Source organism: Elgaria multicarinata, chromosome 5 (genome assembly GCF_023053635.1).
Source record: "Elgaria multicarinata webbii isolate HBS135686 ecotype San Diego chromosome 5, rElgMul1.1.pri, whole genome shotgun sequence".
Classification (NCBI taxonomy): Eukaryota; Metazoa; Chordata; class Lepidosauria; order Squamata; family Anguidae; genus Elgaria; species Elgaria multicarinata.
In genome coordinates this window covers 34,988,364-35,012,386 of record NC_086175.1, presented here as the reverse complement: position 1 = coordinate 35,012,386, position 24,023 = coordinate 34,988,364, and the positions used below count along the sequence as shown (strand labels likewise).

At 42.5% G+C, this 24,023-nt stretch overlaps 1 protein-coding gene across 1 annotated transcript in view; it reads left to right on the top strand.

Moving 5' to 3' along the window:
- Window positions 1-817: 817 nt before the first annotated feature.
- Window positions 818-24,023, top strand: part of NALCN (sodium leak channel, non-selective) — a 229,162-nt gene continuing 205,956 nt past the window's right edge. Inside the window, exons 1-3 of the mRNA XM_063127455.1 lie at window positions 818-894; window positions 12,614-12,760; window positions 14,996-15,178. Coding sequence (XP_062983525.1) covers window positions 12,653-12,760; window positions 14,996-15,178 — 291 coding nt within the window. The 5' untranslated portion in view covers window positions 818-894; window positions 12,614-12,652. The remainder of the gene's footprint in view (window positions 895-12,613; window positions 12,761-14,995; window positions 15,179-24,023) is intronic.

Genomic DNA, 24,023 nt, shown 5'->3' with positions numbered 1-24,023 from the left:
ATCAGGATGAAGAGGAGGAGCAAGTCAGCAACTAGGCCAACCCTTGACCTGGAAATGGCAGTGGGGATTGGGCCCACCAAATCATCTCTTCTTTGTGTGCCACTGAGAAAGTGAGGGTTAGTACAGTCTTCCAGAGGGAAAAGGCAGGCGAGCTCTTGGAGGCACCTGTTCCTTTCATTCATCATTTGCCCCGCAGCACCACCGAGCCAGGGCAAAACAGGCACAAGGGGGCAGCTGATCCTGCAAAAACCAGCCCCTCCGCCTCTCACTGGGTGATGGGGCAAGGAATATTGGGGCCACTGGGCCCAATCCGTACTGCTGTGCCTCCCCCCCCCCCAGGGCACGGGCAAACCCCGGGAGGTGTTGCTTGCCATTTCCTTTGGCTCTTTCTCTCTCTCTCTTTCTGAGCGATGCGGCAAAGAGGACTGGATCGGCGGTGAGCGACGGGGGCAAAAGAAGCCCAGGCCCCGTCCCAGATGCCCACCTCTACCTGGAGCCGGCCCTGTAATCCTGCCTGTAGCAGGAGGCGCCGCCTGCGCGTGTCATCTCTCGCTCGCTCTGTGTGCGTGTGTGCGCCGGTGGATGCTCGCGGGGAACAGCTGTTGCTGGGAGACTGGAAAGGCTGCAGCTCCAGCGAGCGAGAAGGAACCTGCTACCACCGCTCGCCGCCCTGATCCCCTTACTGCCGGGCGCCGCCGCTTCTTCTTCCTCCTCCTCCTCCTCCCCCCACCTCCCCACCTCCCCGGCTCACGCCCTCTCTGCTCACCGACGACGCGGGGAGGACAACTTCAAAAAAAACAAACCCAAACCCCCAAACCAAACCCAAACATCCAATAGACTAAGGGGCCAGAGCAGCATCCCGATCCCATCACGCCATGAAGGGAGAGGCAGGCGGTAGGTTGCCGGCTGGCTGGCTGCGATCGGTTGTCTTTCTATATATGATGTGATCCTACTGCCCCCCCTTCCTTTATCAATACTACTACTACTAATAATAATACCGCGTAGCTGCTGCTGCTAAACCGGAGCGGCGGCAGATGCGGCTTCTTTGATCCTGGCGGTCTTTGCAGTTCTTCGGGGCTGGAGGGAGGCTGCTTGGGGGGGTGGGGAGGCTGTCGCAGCTGCAACTGCAGGAGAAGGAGGCCTGTCGCCTTGTTTTGGTCGGGGGTGATCTACCCAGGCAAGCTTTTTACCTGGGGCCTGAACGGCGCAGCTGCTCTCCACCTTCCAGGGAAGGGGCTGAGTGGGAAAGAGGGATCTTCCTCCCTCGCTGAAGGGTCGAGCCGAGAACTCCCTGGAAGTCCTTTCCCCTGATTGGGGAGGGGAGGGGAGGCGAGGGGAGGGGGGGTATGAAATCTAGCAGAATCTAGAAGCCACATCGGCAGCATGGGAGAAGCTGGGGGGAGGGAAAGGTTATGTATATAAGGGACAGAAAGGAAGAGGCCATTGGCCCGTATTTGGGGATATATTCAGCACGCGCACACACATGACCCTTTTGCACTGGTGCCCCCTAAAACAGAAAGTGGCCTGGGCTGTTTTTGTAGGGGGTCTTGTAGGCTTCTTGGGCCTCCCTGCCTCTTTATCAGACCCCTAGGCCAGGCTGACATTTAAGATTGCCACCTCTCCTTGGCATCATCATGGGGGGGGGGTGTCAGCAAAAAGTCCCCCCTCCACGAAACAGGAAGTCAGGAGGGCTGCGCTCTAGGCCGCTTGCCTGCACTTACCAACTGAAATCAAATCCAGGGCCTCCTTCTCCAGAGCTTTGGAAATTATGGCACTCACAGCTGAGAAAATTCTCAGTGGGTACTTCCAGACGGAAGGTCTCATTGCTACCACTGAGAAGGCATTGTGCACTTCCAGAAGAGGCTTTGATCACGCCATGGCCTTGCTTCATTCTCGGGGGTCTGGACATTGCTCGTTGCCCTTCCGTATTTTCTTGCTGCTTCTTTCTCTCTCTTCTTATCACAGAAAATCCCTTAAGGAGAAAAAGATGAAATAGCTGCACAGTGCCTTCTAATTGGTAGTAGTGTTGCCAGTGTCTTCTTTCACCCCCATTTAAATGGGGGGAGGGTCCCGCAGGGCTCAGTCCAGGGCCCAGTGCTCTTCAACATTTTTATTAACAATTTGGACAAGGAGGTGCAGGGAATGCTTATTAAATTTGCAGATGACACAAAATTAGGTGGGATAGTTAATACCCTGGGAGACAGAAACAAAGTTCAAACTGATCTGGATAGGCTGAAGAGCTATGCTGAAGAGCTGGGATGAAAATAACAGAATGAAATTTAATAGGGATAAATGCCAAGTTCTACGCTTAGAAAAAAGAAACCAAATGCACAGCTACAAGATTGGGGGTACTTGGCTCAGGCGAGAAGGATCTTGGAATTGTTGTAGAGCTAGTGTGGTGTAGTGGCTAAAGTGTTGGACTGGGAATTGGGAGATCTGGGTTCTAATCCCCACTCAGCCATGGAAACCCACTGGGTAACTTTGAGCCAGTCACAGACTCTCAGCCCAACCTACCTCACAGGGTTCTTGCTGTGAGTATAAAATGGAGAGGAGGAGGATTATATATACCACCTTGAGTTCCTTAGAAGAAGAAAAAAAAGCAGGTTATAAATGCAATAAGAAATGAATAGGTCACAAGCTAAATATGAGCCAACAGTGTGATGTGACTACAAAAAAGCAAATGCTATTTTGGGCTATATTAATAGAAGTATAGCTTCCAAATCATGTGGAGTAGCAGTTCCCCTCTATTCAGCATTAGTTAGGCCTCATCTTGAGTACTGTGTCCAGTTCTGGCCACTACACTTCAAGAAGGATGCAGACAAGCCAGAGGGGGTTCAGACGAGGGCAACGCAGATGATCAGGGGTCTGGAAACAAAGCCCTATGAGGGGAGACTGAAAGAACTGGGCATGTTTAGCCTTAAGAAGAGCAGACTGAAGGAAGACATGATAGCACTCTTGAAGTACTTGAAAGGTTGTTACACAGAGGAGGGCCAGGATCTTTTCTTGATCATCCCAGAGTGCAGGACACTAAATAATGGGTTCAAGTTACAGGAAGCCAGATTCTGGCTGAATGTCAGGGAAAACTTCCTTACTGTTAGAACAGTATGACAATAGATCCAATTACCTATGGGCTTTCAAGAGACAGCTGGAGATCCATCTGTCAGGTATGCTTTAATGTGGATTCCTGCATTGAGCAGGGGATTGGACTTAATGGCCTTATAGGCCCCTTCCAACTCTACTATTCTATGATTCTATGAACTATGTAGTTGTCCCCTAAGAGCATTTTCATGCAATACCAACAGTGCAATCTTATGTACAACTGGCTGGAAGTAAGCCCCATTGAACTAAGTAAGACTTACTTCTGAATAACATGCATAAGATTCTGCGGTCTAGTACCTATGAGCTTCTCTCCCACTATATTTAACTGTTGAGAGCCGCCCAGAATGCTTTGGCTATTGGATGATATAAAAATGTAATACAAACATACATTTACCCAATGTTAAATATTTTAATGCAGGAGAAGAATCAGAGAAGCCCCATTTCCAATCAAATATATTTATTTTTGCTAATATATGATTTATATTTGCATTACAGACATGTCTTCTGTGTAAAAACACCCTCTGGGTATATATGTCAGACTTCAAATTAATATTCATTTTATACCAATTTTAGTACTGTGGCTTCCTCCCAAGATTTTGGAAATGGTAGTGCTGAGAACAGAGGACTGTAGTCCTCCTCATAGAACTACTGTTCCCAGGTTTCTCTGGGAAAAGGGGATGATTATTATAATCATAGTTATAACAGCCCAATATTGTGGATGTTTAGTTCTAGTTAGTTTCATTGTATTCTATGTACACAGAAGATTGTACCCTTGGGTCTGTCTCCCCTGCCCCTTGCTGAGTAGCCCCATTAACAAGATACTCTGTCTTTAAACTTTCTGTTAGTACCAACTGAGTAAGTAGATGGTAAATAACCATTAGAGAGTGGGGCTTGTCTATGGTTTAGAACTCTGTCAACGCAGTCAGTAGTACTCAGGAGTAAACCCACTGTGAGTAGGGTTTACTCCTGAGTAGACATGTGCATGACTTCAGTTGAAGAGTACATTGTTACTTATGAGGTGTGTGCAGACATCTAGTCTACATCGGCATACTCAGCATGAAGCTACATTTGTTTGCAGCCAGGACCATTGGCCATTGTGAAGTAGATATACACAGTCATTTCAAATGTAATGATAAATTCTCTTAATCTGTAGCGTGTAGTACCTGGCTGGTAAATGCATGTATGTAATTTCATGTTTTGTTACAATTGAAGCTTCACAGTTGAATGTGTGAATTGATTGTTGAAAAGCAGGGTGAGGTAATAAGGATGTTCTACCTTTGATGTTAGTGCTGTGGTGGCTCATTCACAACATACCGGTCATCACTTGATGATGTAGTTCTCAAGTGACTACACACCAAACAGAAAAGATTTATCACCTGATAATGATTCAAACACAGAAGTATTTGAATATGTGGCTGAGAATCATCAAGTGTTGAGGAACGGAGCAATAAGAGGCCTAGCAGTGGGAGAGATGGAGGTAAGCAGATGGCTTAAAGATTGATAGTGAGTTGTGGGAGTGGATACTAGAAATGAAAGCAAGGAGGTACTTGATTGCAATAAAATCTTCAGTAAAGTGGATCTTCAGGAATGACGAACGATTGTTGGAATCAGTGGGACGTAAAAGTGCTTGGATTGTGTCTCATGTTTTTAGAACAGAGTTATGGTATTTAAAAGTGTAGTGAATGGCAAGTTTAGAGATTTGCCTAGTTATATGCTAGCATATTAGAGCTATATAGTTCAGTCGGAAAACCAAGTCATGTAATTCTGTTTGTGTATATCTCAAGTATGCTGGAGAGGGAATTGAGTTAGGTTGCCATATGTTCCTCTACTCCTCAGTAGTACTCTCGCTGGACTAAAATGAGATATGCATAAGGACCAAAGGAAGAACATGCCCTTTCGGTATAAGTATCTTTTATTTGCTCATTACCTTATTGCCACCTTCAGAATTGCTCAGTCATAAAATATTCCCATTCAAAAAATCCTGGTTGCTGGCTTGTGGTAGTTTTGAATGCATATCTTCCCGGCATTTCCACTTCTTGCTCCCACCCTCCCTTCTTTCTTTCCTTCCTTCTCTAACCTTCCGTTCCCAGTTTGTTTTACAGCTTCCATGGGAATGGAATACTGGCATTGAAGTCCTTTCCTATAGAGTCAAGACTCTCAACAGATTTCACACGATACAGAAACAATCTGGAAGGGAAAAATCCTTCCTGGTTCTACTAAGGGCATGTCTAGACCTGGCAATAATCCCAGAGATCACCCCGGGATCATCCCTGTGCGTCCACATGATGAACAGGGGATCCTGGGGGCAAGGAGGGATGATCCCTCCCTTTCCCTCGGATAGCTTTAATCCTGGCTTTTCCCACGGTCTTGGGATTGTCCCGAGACCGCGGGACATGTGGGAAGCTGTCCCAGTTTGTTTCCGGCTCCTCATGAGTAAATGCTAAGAGCTGGGCACGGGGCTCTTCAGGAGCTCCGTGCCCATCAGGAGTGGGGGTGGGGGAGTGAGAGGGTTTCTTTTTTAAAAAAAACAACCAAAACACTTTTTCGAAAGAGTGCTCCTGTACTCGTTTTCAATTTAAAAAAATGGCGGTTGCGACGTCCTCCGTCCTCCCGGGACATCACACACCGCATGTAGACTGAGGGGGAGGATCTCATGAACACCATATCTTGAGATCCTCCGCCTCCACCCCCCTGGTGTAGACATGCCCTAAGACTCTAATGAGTTGTTGGAAAATTTGGGGCTTGAATTAGAAACCGGTTTCCCTTAAAAAGGGACCTAGCTTGGAGAGCTACCTGGAACTCTGTCTCAAGCCATGGAAATCCCTTCAGGCACATCAGGGAGTAAGAATCTGAAGTCTCAGCCCCTGTGATTAGCAGTCAGTATGAAGCCTCTGGGTTGGCTAGGCCTTATAAAAAATACTTGGAAGCTGGCTTTCTGCCTTTGTCAATAAAGCAATGCCTACTGCACTCTAGGCTTCAGCTACTCACGTTGGCTGTGTTTGCACCCAGGAATTTTGGCTTATTAAACCAGAATGTTTTGTGTGAACTTTGGCTCTCATTCTCACAAATAACTACTGGGGAAAAATCAGTTTGCTAATAGAGGACACACGTAGGGCTTGCAACAAAAAGTTGCAGTGTGGAGTGCTCCTCTCCCCTTTCTCCCACAAAAGAATACATTGTATTCTATGGCCGTTGGGTATGGCAAGTGCTTTGGGGTGGGTTTTTTTGTGTGTTTTTTGGTGTGTGTGTGTGTGTGTGTTTTCCTTTCCCCTAAAGCTGTTTCTTACTTCTACAAAATTTGGGGTTCCCCCAACCTACTGATCCCTCCCTCTTGTGTATGTGGATAGTGCTGTTTTGGCTATAAAAGGATCGGCATGTTGACAATGAGTTCATTATTAGTATATACGATTATACCTCTTACAGCATATCCTTGATGGATAGGAAAGAATGACATAATTCAGTATCTTTTACTGGAAGGTGAAAGGAACAGTATGGATGAATAAAATCTATCCATCTGTCTATAGGGGTCACATTGCCTGTTGGATGCATGGAGTTAAGCTCCAAGGAAGGCTGGGTGACATCATAGTTATTTGTGTTATATCTATCCATTGCTTTGTCCTTCAAAACATGTCCTTCCCCTTTACACAAGGATTCTGACTGATTTTAAATTCTCCATGAGTTGAAAACCTTCCTTGTGCTTTTGTTAGGTATTTTTCTGTCGTAATTTTGTTTTTGTTTTGCTTCTAAAAATAAATCAGGGTGACCATATGGAAAGGAGGACAGGGCTTTTGTACCTTTAACAGTTGTATAGAAAAGGGAATTTCAGCAGGTGTCATTTGTATGCATACAGCACCTGGTGAAATCCCCTCTTCATCACAGCAGTTAAAGCTGCAGGAGCCTTGCCCTCTTGATGATACAAAAGAGGGCAGGGCTCCTGCAGCTCTAACTGTTGTGATGAAGAGGGGATTTCACCAGTTGCTGCATGCATACAAATGATACCTGCTGAAATTCCCCTTTCTATACAACTGTTAAAGATTCAGAAGCCCTGTCCTCCTTTCCATACGGTCACCCTAAATAAATGGAAGGAGTGATGTTTTGATTCACTCATTAAACTATGAGAGTGCATTCCTACATATTAAGCAGTGGCAATGTGTCCAAATGAATATCTATCTCTGATTCTTGCAGCAAATAAAATGCCTCAGCTGACAGAGAAAAGAAAGTATAATAGTCTCCTTAAATGAAACAACATACGACCTGACCTAAGATGTAACCAGCTTTATGCAATCCAGAATCTGGTATCTGGATTGTTGTGAATTTAGAATGGGTTGTTGTTGTTGTTGTTATTGTTATTATATTTTGTATCCCACCTTTTCCCCAATACTGGGCTTCAAGGCGGAATATTAATAGTCACCTGAATGTCATTTGCAGCATTCACTTGTGTATGTCCAAAAAGGAGAGAAATCACTCTTCGTTTATTTATTTTATTTTAGAACATTTATATTCCGTCAGAAAACTTTCCCAGGGGGGCTTATAATAAAATATAAAACACAAGAATACAAGAATATAAATATACAAATATTGCACAATAACAACAAATGAAAGAGCAGTATCTACTTGTTTGGGGCACTCACCAAAGTCATTTGAGATTTTAAGCATCCACATGCTTACCATTCACATGGGAATGTTGTACTAGACATTGGACATTGTATGCTTTGGGATTAAGGCAGTGGCCCAGTTCTGATGCTCAAGTCTCAGCTTGCTCAACCATAGTCTTGCAGCTGGGAATGAGTAAAAGGACTACATGCTCCCTCCTTGCCTATCCCTTAGCCTCTTCCCTTTCTCAACATTTACATCCTGCATTAATCAAACCTCAATTGGTGGTTATGTCCAAAACATAGAGTGGTGATGCAGTTTATGAACCAGAATCTTAAACCACAGCTAAAAGTTGACTTCAGATCCTAGTTAATAAGCTGACATGAAACCCTAGTTCACCATGTCAGATGTAATGGGTAGCTGCGGTTTAGTTAAACCAGGTGTAAGCACTGCAGAGGAGAGGGGAGAGAAAGGAGTGTGCAGTCTCCTGGGTCATTCTTGACTGCCAAACCAGGAATTGAGCATCTGAACTGGGCCATTCTGACCCTGTTGGCAGGCCTGGTCACATATATTTAGCTGTGTCTCCAGGGAAAGTCCTATATCATAGCTGCTTGATTCAGGGCTCATCTACACCAAGCAGGATATTCCACTATGAAAGTGGCATGAAAGCGGTATATAAAAGGCAGGAGCCACACTACTGCTTTATAGTGGTACTGAAGTGCACTGACAACGGTTGGGGCCCATGACACATCTACACCAAGCAGGATATAACACTATGAAAATGGTATGAAAGCAGTATATGCTATGTGTCATTGGCCCCAACCGTTCTCAGTGCACCTCAATACCACTATAAAGCAGTAGTGTGGCTCTTGCCTTTTATATACCGCTTTCATAGTGGAATATCCTGCTTGGTGTAGATGAGCCCTCGGTCACAAATATCTATCTTGACTTCACTGGTAATCTGTGTAACAATTTACACTATGCTTCTTGGTGATTATTACTACCAGGTTTTTTGTTTGTTTGTTTTTGGCCAAAGAGAAGACAGGGGTTTTGCACTTCCTGGCATCCCTAGAAGGAGCTAAGAAAGAAGGGCTGCATTTGGGTCCCACTGCCCCACTTGAGCATGCCTCTTAGCCACGTGCACTGGTGGATAAGCAGTAGAAGCATGTCTGTTTCCAGTGGCACAGACTGCTAGCGGACTCTACAAAGCCACAGCATAGGTGGGCCAATATCACACCAACCCAACTTGTACCCCTCTTATTGTCTGGGAGTGGCAGTCAGGAGGTGTGCAGCCCTTTTCTTCCTCCTTGGCCATTGGGGAAAGCAGCATCGAGAGCTGCATTCTCCATTGCTACTGATGTATTAAATGGCAGAAACATCTAGGAAGTGGAAGGTTATGATGAGACAATTTAGATGCCATGTTTAAGTTTCACAAATTATTAAATATATAATTTCTCTTTCAACCCTTTCTACTCAAAATATGAATTGCACTGATAATACCTTTCACAGCCCAGTGCTGAGATATAAAATGGAGCAAATAGCTTTGTTTCTGTCCATTAAAAAAAGAAGAAATGGTTATTCACAATTTTGACTGTTTAATCGAGACTGATTCTCTTGTGTTTCATTCTGTGAGGACTACTTCTGGTATTAGGAAAGCTGTCTGTAGCGCTGTTTAGCTGCCTGTTTGTTTTGTCCCTGTTATTTGGAAGCATATTCATTATCTAGTTGTTATTGAGGCTTATGTAGTTCCACTCATACAGTCTCTGGCATGTATTCTGGCATGCTTAGCAAAGCCACTTATTCCTGCCAAACTAACCCTTTCCAGAATTTCTGTCCTGCACACCACATCAGCACAGTTAGTCCTGGAGCACCTGCCAGCGATGCTGAAGCTTACATCCAGCCGCTTGATACGAACCTGTTGTAGCACATGGACAAAGTGTGCAGACTGCTCAGCATTGCACTAAATGCCTTTGTTTGAGGGGAAAATGTTTTCCTTCCCTTAAGTTTCTTTATAGGCAGGTGATGATATTCAACACATTTTGGTTGCATGCAGGGGCTAAAATCTAGCAGGAGGAATTGAACTGAGGGGAAAGAAATAACCGGGTTTTTTAACAGAACTGATTCATTTCACAATGGGCAATATTCATTACTCACCATTCGGGAATGGGGGCCCAACGACACTTCCATTCCGTGAGTGGCCAGCTCCGCTGAGATTCCGTTGCACAAGTGGTGCCCACTGCTTGTGCAATGGAGATCTAGCATTTCCAAGGGCAAACCCTGAGATGAGCAGAAGCACTTGTTTCTGGAATGGTGCAGGGCAGTGGAGCTTCCTTATGCAAGCTCCACCAATCTGCTCTGTTCCAGAAATGAGCATTTCTGTTTGCTTTGGGGCTTGCACTTGGAAGTACTAAATCTCCTTTGTACAAATGGCGGGTGCTGCTTGCGTAACAGAATCAGTGGGGCTGGCTAATTGCGGGTGGGCACCATTGGATACTGCAAAACGTATAACTGCCCAAGGTTATTCCCATCATCTCTCATCATTGGCTATGCTGACGACGGCTGGTGAGAATTGTAGTACAATCATCTGGAGGGCAACAGGTTGCCCACCCCAGTTTAGTGTGTCATCTGAATCAGGGATCCTGGCTTGTCACTCCCAAACAAGCCAGGATCTATAAATCAAGAACAAACCTTGGTTTGCAATCATGGCTCTTAAAGTGATTGACAAGCTACGACCCCTGTTTTGGATGACATAATAAGGAAACCTGTCCTAGTGGGAGAAGAGAAGTGGAATTGAATGGGCTGCATGTTCCCTGTGAATATGGCCAATATGCGCAAATATTTGGTATGTAATGAATTCCTACAAATTTGCATTTGTGTTGTACCCCACCTCAATCCAGAGGGAGAGGCGGGTAACAATTTTTTAAAATTATTATTATTATTTATTTATTATTTATTATCTCAATCTGCTTACTGGCCAGCTGTATTTATTTGGTTGGTACAATGCTGCAGAAGCAGATTCCACAGCTTTACTAGTTGTTTCCTGAATTTTACACAAAAGTATGTTGGGAGTATGACGTGTTATGATAATACAGCTGAGCAAATGTATTCTCCCATTTGTATGTGGAATTGTGTGTTCTCTGTTAAAGAAAATGTACTTTGACTTTCAAATTAATATGTAAATATGTATTTTCACATAGTTAAATGCTGTAGGGTATGTGTCGCTCATTGTATGTTATATAACTACGGCCTCTCCTGGACAGGGATAGCTTGGCCATGGTGGTACAGGCATTGGTAACCTCAAGATTGGATTACTGCAACACGCTCTATGTGGGGCTGCCCTTGAAGCTGCTCCGGAAGCTGGAGCTAGTGCAGAATGCTGCAGCTCGGCTGTTGTCTGGAGCTGCCCCTTTCCAGCATGTACTCGGTACTGGGCCAGGTTTAAGGTTCTTGTACTTGTGTACAAAGCCCTAAACAACTTGGGACCAGGATACCTGAGAGAGCGCCTTCTCCCTTACCAACCTGCCCGGTCACTGAGGTCATCCGAGGGCCTGCTCCTGGTGGTTCCACCTAGATCCATCCTCCGATTGGAATCCACCAGGGGAAGAGCCTTCAGTGTGGTGGCGCCCCTCCTGTGGAATTCCCTGCCTCTGGAGGTCAGGCAGGCGCCAACCTTGTACTCCTTTCGGCGCCTCCTGAAAACATCTTTATTCCAAGAAGCCTTTCTTTAACATGCAGCCTTGGATTTCTGTGTTGTTGTTGTTTTGCTTCTTTTTAAATTTAGTTTTAACTGTTTTATTCTGTTTTTATTTTCATTTTATCTTGTACACCACTCTGAACTTTTTCAATGGGGAGCGGTATATAAATATTCTAAATAAATAATATAATCAGGAATATGAATCTGAACGATTATTTTCAACTGTGTGCAAAATAAAAAATCATGCTAGGAGAATACATCAATACGAAAATTTATAAAATTATCATTTTTGAATTATTAAAATGGTTTAAGTTTGTCACATTTTATTTAATTTCTTCTGGTAGATTTTGAGTTTGCTTGTGAACTATCTAGGAAGAAAGTTTTGTCTTGTGTGTCATCATGATCCAATATATTGAACAAAAGCTGTAACTAATGTTGGAAGACATGGCCCCTGTTAAGTCAATACTCTTGTTATGTTGGGGAAGTCTTGATGGTAGGCTGGCATGCTGTGCTGATTTCTTTTTAAAAACACAGATACAGCATCAGTTCTAAAGACAAACATAAACAACAGATGGAGAAATGGGTTTAATTGTGTTGGCTTCTCCCTTAAAGAGACTGTAGAAATGGTAGTTTTAGTTTGAAAAACTTAGCATCTCTAACAGAGTTATAGAAGCACTCTAATAAAACTACAAAAGGCAGAGTTTCTTCTTGCAAACTAAGGGCTCAACTACACCAAGCAGGATATTGCGCTATGAAAGTGGTATATAAAAGGCAGGAGCCACACTACTGCTTTATAGCGGTATTGAAATGCACTGACAACTGTTGGGGCCTGTGACACATACCATATACCGCTTTCATATCACTTTCCTACTGTTATATCATGCATGGTGTAGATATATCATAGGCCCCAATAGTTGTCAGTGCACTTCAGTACGACTATAAAGCAGTAGTGTAGTTCCTGCAGTGAACTTCAATGCCACTTTAAGGGTTGCTTGAAGAAGAGTCCCAGAGAAAGATATCAAATCCAGCTGGGAACAGGTAAAGGAATTTGGGTTGTCTTGCTCTTCTATAGTTGATCCTTAATGGCCAAATTTCCATATTAATTTCCACGACAGCTGCATATTCCTAGTACACTGTAATTTGGGAAAATGTTCATATATTCCTCAAACTGGTCAAATAACTTTTATTTTTGTTTAACATTGCTTTTTCCACTTTTCTTTTTTCCAGGGGATTTCACAGTTTTATATAATCAAAGCTAATTTCAGTATGCTTAAAAGGAAACAGAGTTCTAGGGTAGAGGCCCAGCCAGTAACAGATTTTGGTCCTGATGAATCTTTATCGGACAACGCTGATATTCTGTGGATTAACAAACCAGTAAGTTTTAAAAACCAGTTTTAAATGTCAACCCATTATAATATGATCAAGCTGAAGCCAAGCACTGTAAAATCTCATTGACTTTACTGCAAGAGATTAAAGCATGTGCTTAAATCTCTCTCATTGACTTCAATGGGAGTTAACAGTGCTTAGGTTTGGTTGGATCATGCCATATATATTTTATCTTACAATGTCTTAACAATGTCTTAGTTTCTATAACACAAACTTGTCTCCTCTTTGACGTATAGGATTCCAGAGCATTGAGCAGCTGCATATTGGGAGTGATGAGTGAATATATGAGAATTTGTGGAAAGGAAGGAGAAATATTGGGAGCTTAGCTCAGATCTTGGTTGTGCTCGAATTACACGGAAGCTAAAGAATCAGCATAAGTCATAGAATCATAGAATAGTAGAGTTGGAAGAGGCCTATAAGGCCATCAAGTCCAACCCCCTGCTCAATGCAGGAATCCACCTTAAAGCATCCCTGACAGATGGCTGTCCAGCTGCCCCTTGAAAGCCTCTAGCGTGGGAGATCCCATAACTTCCCTAGGTAATTGGTTCCATTATCGTACTGCTCTAACAGTCAGGAAGTTTTTCCTGCTGTCCAGCTGGAATCTGGCTTCCTGTCACTTGAGCCCATTATTCCGAGTCCTGCACTCTGGGATGATCGAGAAGAGATCCTGGCCCTCCTCTGTAGTGGTAAAGTGGAAAATTTTGGGCAAGTGGAAAATTTTGAAGTGTAGGCGCTCATCGTGAGTCCCCATAGCCTCCTCCACACCCCCAGGACAATCCAAAAAAGCAGGCAGCAGTGTCAAGTCCTATCAACAAACCAGTCTTAGCAGTTTTCATCCCTAGCAGGAGCAGGTGTTGTATAAAACTAATGGGTCTTAATTGCCCCTTCAAGACCAGGCTACACCAAAACACTTTGCATTATAACAAGGGTAGCTCACAAGAGTATATTGTAGCTGGGAAAATCCATTTCTTCCCAGCTACTGTAAGGAGTGCAGCTAAGCTCAGAGGGAACAGGGAAGCCTGAGCAGGGTGGCAGATGACAGCATCATCCCTGCTAATCAAAAACTTTCATCCCTCTGACCCTGTGAGCCCTGGATCCAATACACCATGGCTCAACTCTTCCTTTCCTTTCTTCTCCACAGAACAATTCTGAGGGGTTAGAAAGAAATGTTATTAAGGAACATGTGATAAAAGTTATCAACAGTCTGTGGTTTAGAGACTTCCTGTATTTTGCTGAATAATATTTCTCATATTATTAAGTTCCGACTGACTCTGGAAATAGTACTCCTAACATTATTTACTCCTTGATACATTTTGGATACTCTAAGAGTTCTTGGTGTGGTGGGATCTGAATGGAGTATAATGGGTTGGGCAGAATTCAGGCTTAAGGGATCAACTTTACTTTTTACTAGTACTTTGTGGTCCACCAACTGGAGCCAGGTGCAAAATAGTGGTACAGGCAGGTGCATGTCAACTAAGAATTAAGGAACGAGGTGCCTCTGTGCAGATCTTAAACCTATGGATTTGATTAGTACCAAAATTAAGCCCTTTTCACACACAAATCCAATCTGGATTCTTCTCACCTCCCTTGCCAGAACCGCCCCCCACCCACCCTGGGTCTTTTTCAGCAACCAAATTTGGGGGTAGGGGAGCTTTTAGTTGTTGCCTTTGTTAGACAACTGAGAACTGGAAACCCTTGCAGTTCTTCTGCAAATGACCCAGAAATCTAACAGTAGATCCCAATCTACCTTCTGGCCTCCACAGATTATAAAAATGTGGGCTTTAAGTGCATGACTCGCTGGGGAATGCTGGGAGATGTAGGACTTTTTTTCTGTCTAGATGTGCATAGGATTGCACCCTAAAGGTATCTAGCTCCACATTTTTCCCCTCAGTTTAAAAATAGTTTTAGTCTTCTTTGATGGTGATGATGGGGTTGGAGCGACAGGACACAGTAAGAGCAAGGGAAACCCGTGAATAATTATTTTCACATTTGATTTAATTGCATATGATGAATAAATACCACTTCACAGTGCTCTCTCTCTCTCTCTCTCTCTCTCTCTCTCTCTCTCTCTCTCTCTCTCACTCACTCACACACACACACACACACACACACTTTTGTTCCAAACTGTAGGTCATGAGATCTCATTAAAAATAATAGTTAAATGTCACATATTTCGTACTCCTGAAGATGATGAAAATCTTGTTACTACTTTTCATTCCACAGTGGGTACACTCCTTACTACGCATCTGTGCCATCATCAGTGTCATTTCTGTTTGCATGAACACCCCAAAGACCTTTGAGCATTATCCTCCTCTTCAATATGTGACGTTTGCTCTCGATACATTGCTGATGTTTCTCTACACAGCCGAGATGATAGCAAAGATGCACATTCGTGGCATTGTCAAGGTGAGTTTTTTTTCTTGTAAACCAAAAAACAAAAGTATTTTATACTCTACGTAAATCAGCTAGTATATGTTCTGCTAATCTGAATAAATCCTATGTCAGATCATATTATACCACAGTCTTGAATATGTTTATTTGACATAATCCCTGCTGATTTCAAAAATAGAGTTCAGGACCAGGGTGTTCTTGTTTTATCATTTTTCAGGGGAAACCGCTGCCCCCCCCCGCTTCTCTCCATTATTTTGTGTATATGTATGTGTTTGTGTTTACATGAGAGAGACAGAATGAGTATGTGTATGCATACGATGTCATAAAATTATTGGATAATGTGCCAATTTTCGCTCAGGATAATGTATAATTTATCTTTTGAGTCACTGCTTACAATGTAATATATATTAACAAAGTGTCCTGTCGTACCATAGAAACTACACCCAAAACTTTGTGAGTTTTCTTATATTACAGTAACATAGCTACTGCTTTGAAATTAATGTTTCCTGCATATGCTTTGTACAAAAAAGGTCTGTATCAAGATACTCCAAATTTTGCTCCAAGAAAAGTTTGATATTACACCATGTTTAGATCATGCAAATTTAAGTAATTTTGCAACTGCATTTCCCACAAAGTATGGGCTCCATATCTGCTCTTGCAAGTGGTTTTGAAGTGTGTGTTATGATCATGATCCAGCATGAGGATGAACGAGTTTATTAAATTCATACTAGCTTGTGTTTGGATCATGTTCTGAACCATTCATAAAAGGGGGGTATATGAACTTCCATTTCAAAGTGACTGCAAAAAGCTGGTGGGGGAGTTCTCTTATAACTGGTTATGCCAGTTCTCTTATAAAAGTGAGCTTCATATCCATAGCTATCCTCTAATCCAACAAGGAAGTTCCATATGTAGAAGCAGGCGTCTTCTGGTGTGGATGCAAATTTACCTTTGGGTACCTGGCCTCATGGTAGTGCTCATCTTGGGCCCTTTAAGAGTGGATGTAGATACACATCCCTATATGAGCCACTAGTTGTGTGCAACTAGATATTGCATGTGACTGTTCATGTTCTGGCTAAACCTGGATTGTGGCTGGAGCGTTTCGAGAATCAAATTGCAAAAGATATTGGGAACAAAAGGAGGAGAGGATTGGCATTATTCTCAAATGAAATAGTTGAGCCATCCTGAATAAAATCAATTCTACTTGAATAATTATTTCCAACTATCAAATTTATTATTTCTCATTGCTTCTTGAAAGGGTTCACTATCAATTACTGATGAAAAAGGATGAAATAGTCCAGGTGTTAACTAAATCTATCCCATAGTCCAATTGCGGATGTAAGCACCACATTATTATAGAGATAAATATGACTTTGTTTTTGCAATTATACCCACTCTGTGGATACTCAGTGAACAGTGTATACTGTGTTTCTAGTCATTCGCTGCCCCAATGTTTCTTTCTTATCAGATCTTTCTTACAAACTGTCGACCAAGTACATTTAATAATATGTGGTATAATAATATCTCATATTATTATGCCACATATGCAGCAAAACCTCCATGCTTAGTATTTTAATGTAATTTTCTATTAGCTATCATAGCTGGTTTATAATTAGAAATGAAACTTTTAATTCATGTCTGATTAGTCTTTAGTTTCTCCCATGAAACTATAGCCAATGGTTATATTAATAAAAGAAATATTGTCTTTGGAATTACCCTCATTTTAACCATGACTATACTTCTCATGGGTGGTGGTGGTGATAGTGGTGCATTTTCTTTCTTTCTTTCAAATCCAGTGGCATTTAAAAAAGGAGGGGAAGTCAAATTACAATTTATTAAATTAAATACCTCATTAGTCAAGTGGATGCCTAAATAACAATTTTCATTTTCTTTCTGTTTGAATCCTGCCATGGTTCCCAGATTTAGCCTAGTTTGTTGCTTTATGTTGATACCCATCAGTCAGTTTTGTCCTGATTTATGCTTTATCTCCAGATTTCTCTGAAACTGTCATTAGAAATTTAAATTTCTTCATTTATTTCTTCATTTATCTTCCTTGAAATGAAGATCAAATAGTGTGCTGATTTTAGTATAAGCTAATTTTATTAATATTAGTTCCCGTCCAGACCCCTGAGTTCCTTATCACAATAGCTGAAATTTCAGTATACAAATTGGACTGCAAAGGTGGGAGTAGCCATCCTTTTCAATCTAGAGATACTCCCATTAATGCCAGTTCTAGCTATTCATTTAATATATATCCAATGAGTCCAAATTAGCACATTCTATTCCATCCTGAAAACCTTTATTATTTGGACAGTGGTATCCTATGCACATCTTTTGGGATGTAAGTCCTATGGATTTCAGTGGGATTTACTCCCAGGTAAGTGTGTACAGGATTGCAGCCTAAGTATATTTCCCTGTTTTTTACACTCTGCTTTCACAATAATAATAACACTGAGCATTTTGTCTATATGAGGATCTTACTACGTCATTCTTCACGTGAAAATTTTGTTGAGCAGCTCTTTTCTGTTGGTTATTATGTCCTCATAATACTAATAATAATTAATTCCGGTAATATTTCGACTGCTGTGAAATTCCTCTGCATTTTAATTGGTAGCTTATTGTGTAGTTGCAGAAGCTGAAATCTAAATGAATCCTGACTTTATATTTTCAAAGTAATCATTGCATACTCTTTTAATAATTGCATTTTATTTATTTGTATATTTTACCCTAAAAATGCTAAGCCCCTGAAGATTCCTGCAGGAACTTACCATAATTTCAGGCTGCTTTTGAATGGCTGATGCTTTCAACAGTGCAACAATGCTTGCACTGATGGAACAGCTAAAGGATCAGAGAATTAAATAATAAACTGTAAATTAGATTCGAATATTAGTGGTTTGAAAATATGTTTATCTATGAACTCAGAAAAGAGTTCTGCATCGCGCAGGGGGTTGGACTTGATGGCCTTATAGGCCCCTTCCAACTCTACTATTCTATGATTCTATTACTATCCGGGGAGTTTATTGGATATTACACATAGATTTCAGGAATACCTGCTTTTTAGGCATTCGGGTGAAGAACTATTGGTTAGTTTTGTTGATGTTGTTCAATACCGTTCTTCAAATTGGGGCTCAATCTAGCAATGGCTGCATTTATACAAACGTAATTGAATTGAATAAGTTGTTCTGATATTGATCTTGGGTGAACGCATACTTCTAAGTTGAAAGACTTGAACTTATTAGGACTCTGGGCTAGTAGAGATGTAGTGCTTGGTTGCTTAGAAACCATAGTTTGTAAATCAGGATCCAGCACCAGTTTGCAAACCTTGTTAAAGAGGGAAATATTTACTATATTTAGCATTGGTGCATATATAATGCTGAACCTAAGGGCTTTTCTGCACCAGGCTTCCCTCCCCACCCCCAACATCTCCAGGGCTTCTGCTTCTGGATTCTTTCTGGGATTAAGATCTGTCATTTAAATGCAATAGGATTGAGACTGCAGCACACAGGGAGGGGGATTTTATTTATTTTTTATATTTATATTTATATCCCACCTTTTTTCCTTTAAGGAACCCAAGGTGGCTTGCATGACCCTCCTCCTCCCCCCTCGTTTTATCCCCACAACAATCCTGTGAGTTAGTTTAGGCTGAAAGTCAGTGACTGGCCCAATGTTGCCTAGGGAGTTTCTTGGCCGAGCAGGGACTAGAACCCGGATCTCCCATGTCCCAGTCCATCACTCTACCCACTATGCCACACTGGCTCTTGATTTAACTCTTTCTCTCCATGATTCCAAAAAAATCCACCCCACCCCCACAAAGCTGCATGCCTCTTGGGCCAAATTGCAGCTTTTGGCAACTGTGATCTTGGCACAGCTGAAATTCAAGTCCTGCTTTTGGGACATTCTCTTGATGGGCATCGGCTTCTTTTGGCAACCCTCAATATTGTATCCCATCACTGTGCCTGAGGCTCTAGGATGGAGTTGGCTTTTTGGTTATCTCTACCTTATCAGAAGGCTTCAGTCTACGTTTCTGGAGGCTTCAGCTTGAGCAAAATGTGGCCGTCCATCTCCTAAAGTGGGAAAATGGGAGCGTATTGCAAAGTGCTTCAGCGTCTGCACTGACTTTCCATCTTCCAGACCCAATCCAGGGTGTTTCATTGTTTGACTTCCACCTATTTACCCATAGCAAATATTTTAATGACTTTTGCACATTCTGTTATCTCACGTCTTATGAATTTCAGGGTTTCATGTGCATGACTTCACCGCAGCAGTATGCTCTGTAAGAACAGTTTGTGAAGAGTGTTAACAGATGCCTGCTCAATCAAGTAATAGTAGAGGCCTATTGAAATGCAATAAGTGTGAAAATTCAGAAACTGAAAAATAAAATAGGGGTGACATAAGCATTACTTTGTTCTCCCCCAATGACCTTGATCCTTTGCATGTGCTCCAAGTGAGTTTACACAAAAAAATTGCAGGCTCTCAAAGCTCCTGCTGCCACCTCTGCTGCCCTCACCTCACCCTTCTCATGCCCCCACCAGGGCCCACTACACGTATCTGCAACATGGATAGGGAGAGGGGGCAGAGCATGCCATTCCCATTGAGGAGGGACACCTCTATTTGCTTACTTGCACGACCCCTACAATAAAGTATTTTTAAAAGTTATTACTGATAGTAAAGTTTTCCATTGCGATATCAACTCTTCAATAAGCAGGCATACTTAGGGATGTATGAATAATTTGTTCCAGTTTGTTTTTGTTCAGGATTTCTCTGGTTTGCACCTTCTGGACCGAACACAAACTTGTACACAATCTGTGGCTGAAGTATGTACATTTCTGAGCTTGTGATACGATTCGCGTGCTAGAAAAAATGCGTTGAACAGCAAGCATACATTTGAAACATTTGCGTGAAAAAAAATCGCACTTTTAAAAAATGCACACAAATACACTTTAATCAATGGGAGAAGAATACATACGTTTGCATACGTTTGGGAAAATATACTTGAAGATGCAGGTGGATTTTCATGCAGAAAGAAATAAACAAAGCTCATGATCTGATACAGACTGAAATGGAACAAGCTTTGAGATGGAATTCGGAGAATTTCAGCAAGCTCACGTTTTAGTGATTTGCGCATCCCTAAGCGTACCCTTCAACATTTTCACAGAATAGGGACACTCTTGTGCATGAGTGGGTGGGACTAGCGGCAGGCTCTGGCAGTCCGATTGCAGGGTAGGTGGACAATGGTGGGCCAACCCAGCCGACATTCCATTGTGCCATAACTGGAAAGTAGAAGCCAGAGATGTAGTCAGAGCTCAGTCCAGGAGTCTGTTTCCAATACTAAAGCAACCAGCACAGTCCTGGAGTGTGGGAGGAAAAGTACTTCTGCATATGTGGGGAATGCTTTCCCCTTACCATTGAACAACTGCCATCTCCACTCTCCTTACACACTTAGTGCTTCTTTAGATTAAAGGGAAATCACGTTCGCTTAACGGCACTTTGCTTCATGCTTCTTTTGCTCAATTGTAATGAGCTGAATTACATTGAAGGAGAGGGGTGACTATGTGGGTGACCTCTGTTCTCTTAGTATTGAATGGGTCAGCGCCCTCTAGTGGGTGTTTTGTAGTACAAGTTCGGTTGCACACAGTAGGAAATCCTGAGATATTTCAGAAGAATTCAGATATTCAAAGTTTTTTGTTTTTAAACAGGATAACCGGGGAAAGGAGCAGGAGACATGCAGGAAGTTCACAACATTGTCAAAATGACCCACAAACTTCCACGAGTGGCCAGTCACGAGCGTAGTAAAAACCACTCATTTAGAGAAGCCCTAAGAATTCAGGAAGTGAGTGAGCCTCAACACACACCTAGCCCACGATTTTCAGTAGAACTGAATCCATTGTTGTTTACACACACACACACACACACACACACACACATACATGAATTGCTAATACCCTATTCCTTTCTCTTCTCATCCCAGCATCCAAAAAGTCTGTTTAAAAAGGAACAACTTAAACAGTCCAATGGCACTCATTTTTAAAAATCTTGATAATGGTGCTTTGTGTGTGTGTGTGTATGTGTGCGCGTGCGCATGAGCAGGGGGTTGGACTCAATGGCCTTATAGGCCCCTTCCAACTCTACTATTCTATGATTCTATGAGCGATGGAGAAAGCCGCTTCCCTCACCCAAACTCCTTCTGCCTTCCAACTTTCCCTCTTCAGGCTTTCATTGCTGCCCTTTGCAGTGGGCTTGGGAGAAGCAGGAGGAGCCAGCTTAAAGGAAACACACCTACCGTATTTCTTCGATTGTAAGATGCACACTAATTTCAGTACCACCAACAGAAAAAAAAAACCTAAGACACACCTGCGATTCTAAGATGCACCCCATTTTTAGAGATGTTTATATGGGGAAAGAAGTGTGTCTTAGAATCGAAGAAATAGGGTAATTTGCATGCAGCACTAAGGCAGCCATCTCCAACGCGGGGCTTCCAGATGTTTTTGGACTTCAACTCTCATCAGCCCTAGCCAGCACAGCCAATTGTCATGGATGATGGGAGTTGTAGTCCAAACCGGCATCAGGGTGGGAAAGGTTGCTCTAAGAATTTTAGGTGAAAAGTTCACAGGGAGAAGTAGAAAAGGCATTTAAAAGGAATACATTTGTCTGCTTCTCTGGGCTTATCTACACCAAGCAGGATAGTCCACTATGAAAGCAGTAAATAAAAGGCAGGAGGCACACTACTGCTTTATAGAGGTATTGAAGTGCACTGACAACTGCTGGGGCCCATTGACACATACCATATTCTGCTTTCATAGCACTTTCATAGTGTTATATCCTGGTTGGTGTAGATGTGTCCTGGGCCCCAACAGTTGACAGTGCACTTCAGTACCACTATAAAGCAGTAGTGTAGATCCTGCAGTGCACTTCAATACCGTTATAAAGCAATAGTGTGGCTCCTGCCTTTTATATACCACTTTCATACCACTTTCATAGTGGAATGTCCTGATGAGCCCTCTGTTTGTCTCAGACCACAAATCAAGTTGAGTGAGAAGTATAGGTTTTGGCATCTCCATAACTTGTTGAGTGTCAAAGGTACAGAGCTATATATTTTGCTTAGTACTTGAGATGCATATGCTGTGGTTTGGCTGTGCTTCAGTGAGCAGGTATTTGAATGTGAAATGTAAAATTATACTTCGAACTTGTGTAATTTCATTCTGCTGTCTCAGAGCTTTTCTATATGAGGCATTCATTCCTTACTCATGGTTGTTTATGGTTATATAAAGTGATGTGTCAGTTGCACCTTCCCAGTTTTTTTTATACTGTTTTCATGTCTCTGATGGTTTATACATTTTGTATATTTTTAATGTTTACTGTTTTCAGCTTTTGTGAACTGCCCAGAGAGCTTCGGCTGTGGGGCGGTATATCAATGTTATTAAATAAATAAATAAATTTAGAGTGGGTAAAATGGAGTATTATGTCTGAAAGCAAAAGAAAATGTATTTTCCTACTTGTGTAATTGTGATATGCCACTATAGCACAATACCACCTAGAAGTTATGTAGCAGGAAACGAAAAGCTCTTTGCGTAGAGCTCGGATCTGAATTATCCGACAAAACTGAAAGTAGATACAGCTGATAAACAGCCTTGTGTAGAAAAGCTCTCAGGGTTCAGCAGTTATCACGTTACAACCAAACAGGAGGCCAGATGGGCAAGTGAGACCTTCACTTACCATTCCTTCCCTTGACACAGTGGGCCCTCTACCATGGAGGGTAATAGTTTGTGCTTGCAAATAGACAAAATGACTGTCCCTGGGTTTGTTTATTTTTATTTGTCTAGTGAATTTGCAACCTCTGTAAGGAAACTGCTATTTAGGATTGCTTGCTCAACACATGAACATCTTCATTGTTATTGATTACAGCAACTCATTCCTCTTATCCTGGAGCCATGGGAGCGTGCTGATGTTAGGCTGTGCTCAAATGTCACATCCCCGCCACCACTCGCTGCATATGCCAGCAGATTCGTCACAGTATGGCATCTCTGGTGAAGGAAGAAGTAGCCAAAAGAGAGGGCAGAAATTAAAAGTCTTGGGTTATTTCCAAGGAGGACTGAGGGATGATAATATATCTGTAGTTGCTGATGCCTCACCTTTTAATGTGCCACACAAGAGCATTTTGGATTTTAAAATGTACTGGCTTTTATACTCTGAATACTTAATATCTTGTTTACATGCAATCCTTAGTCGATCATAACCTTAATTTTTTATACAGTCAGCAGAATCAGGTATTTCAAGAACGATCCCATAGCGTGGGCATAGAAAGATAATGGCACACAGACCTCTCCTTCCCTATAAAAGCTTGAGGTGGCACCAGCCCACGTGCCGAGCAGGTGAGGAACAGGGTTTTGTTGTGCCCCGTAGGCTTTCCCTCCACACACGGGCAAGGATTGAGCCTTCACCATGTAAACATCTGCATCGTATTTCCAAACTCGGTCAATCTGCATGAGGTTGGCTGAGGACAAAAATGGGAAAGTCTGTGGGGGCGGGGGAAAGTGGTAGGTGTCTCGACCATGGAAACTCTTTTCCATGCAGAAAAATAGCATGTTAGAGGGGTGGGGGTGGGACACACACAGCCACACGCACGCATGTCGCAAGCCGTCCATGGATGCGCTGGTGTCACTTGGCAAGTGCTGATTTATAGGCGGTGGGGTGGAGTAATCTTAACACATTCAGCCAATTTCTGTTTCCAAAGCAATCGTTGGCAACTGTTTTTGGCTGAGATGGACAGTCCTCCCAGCTGAGTCTATTTTCTGAATGTGTTCCCCCCTCCCACTTCCTTGTTCTTTGCACATTTGTTCATTTTCCAAAAGCGGCCTCTTCACAA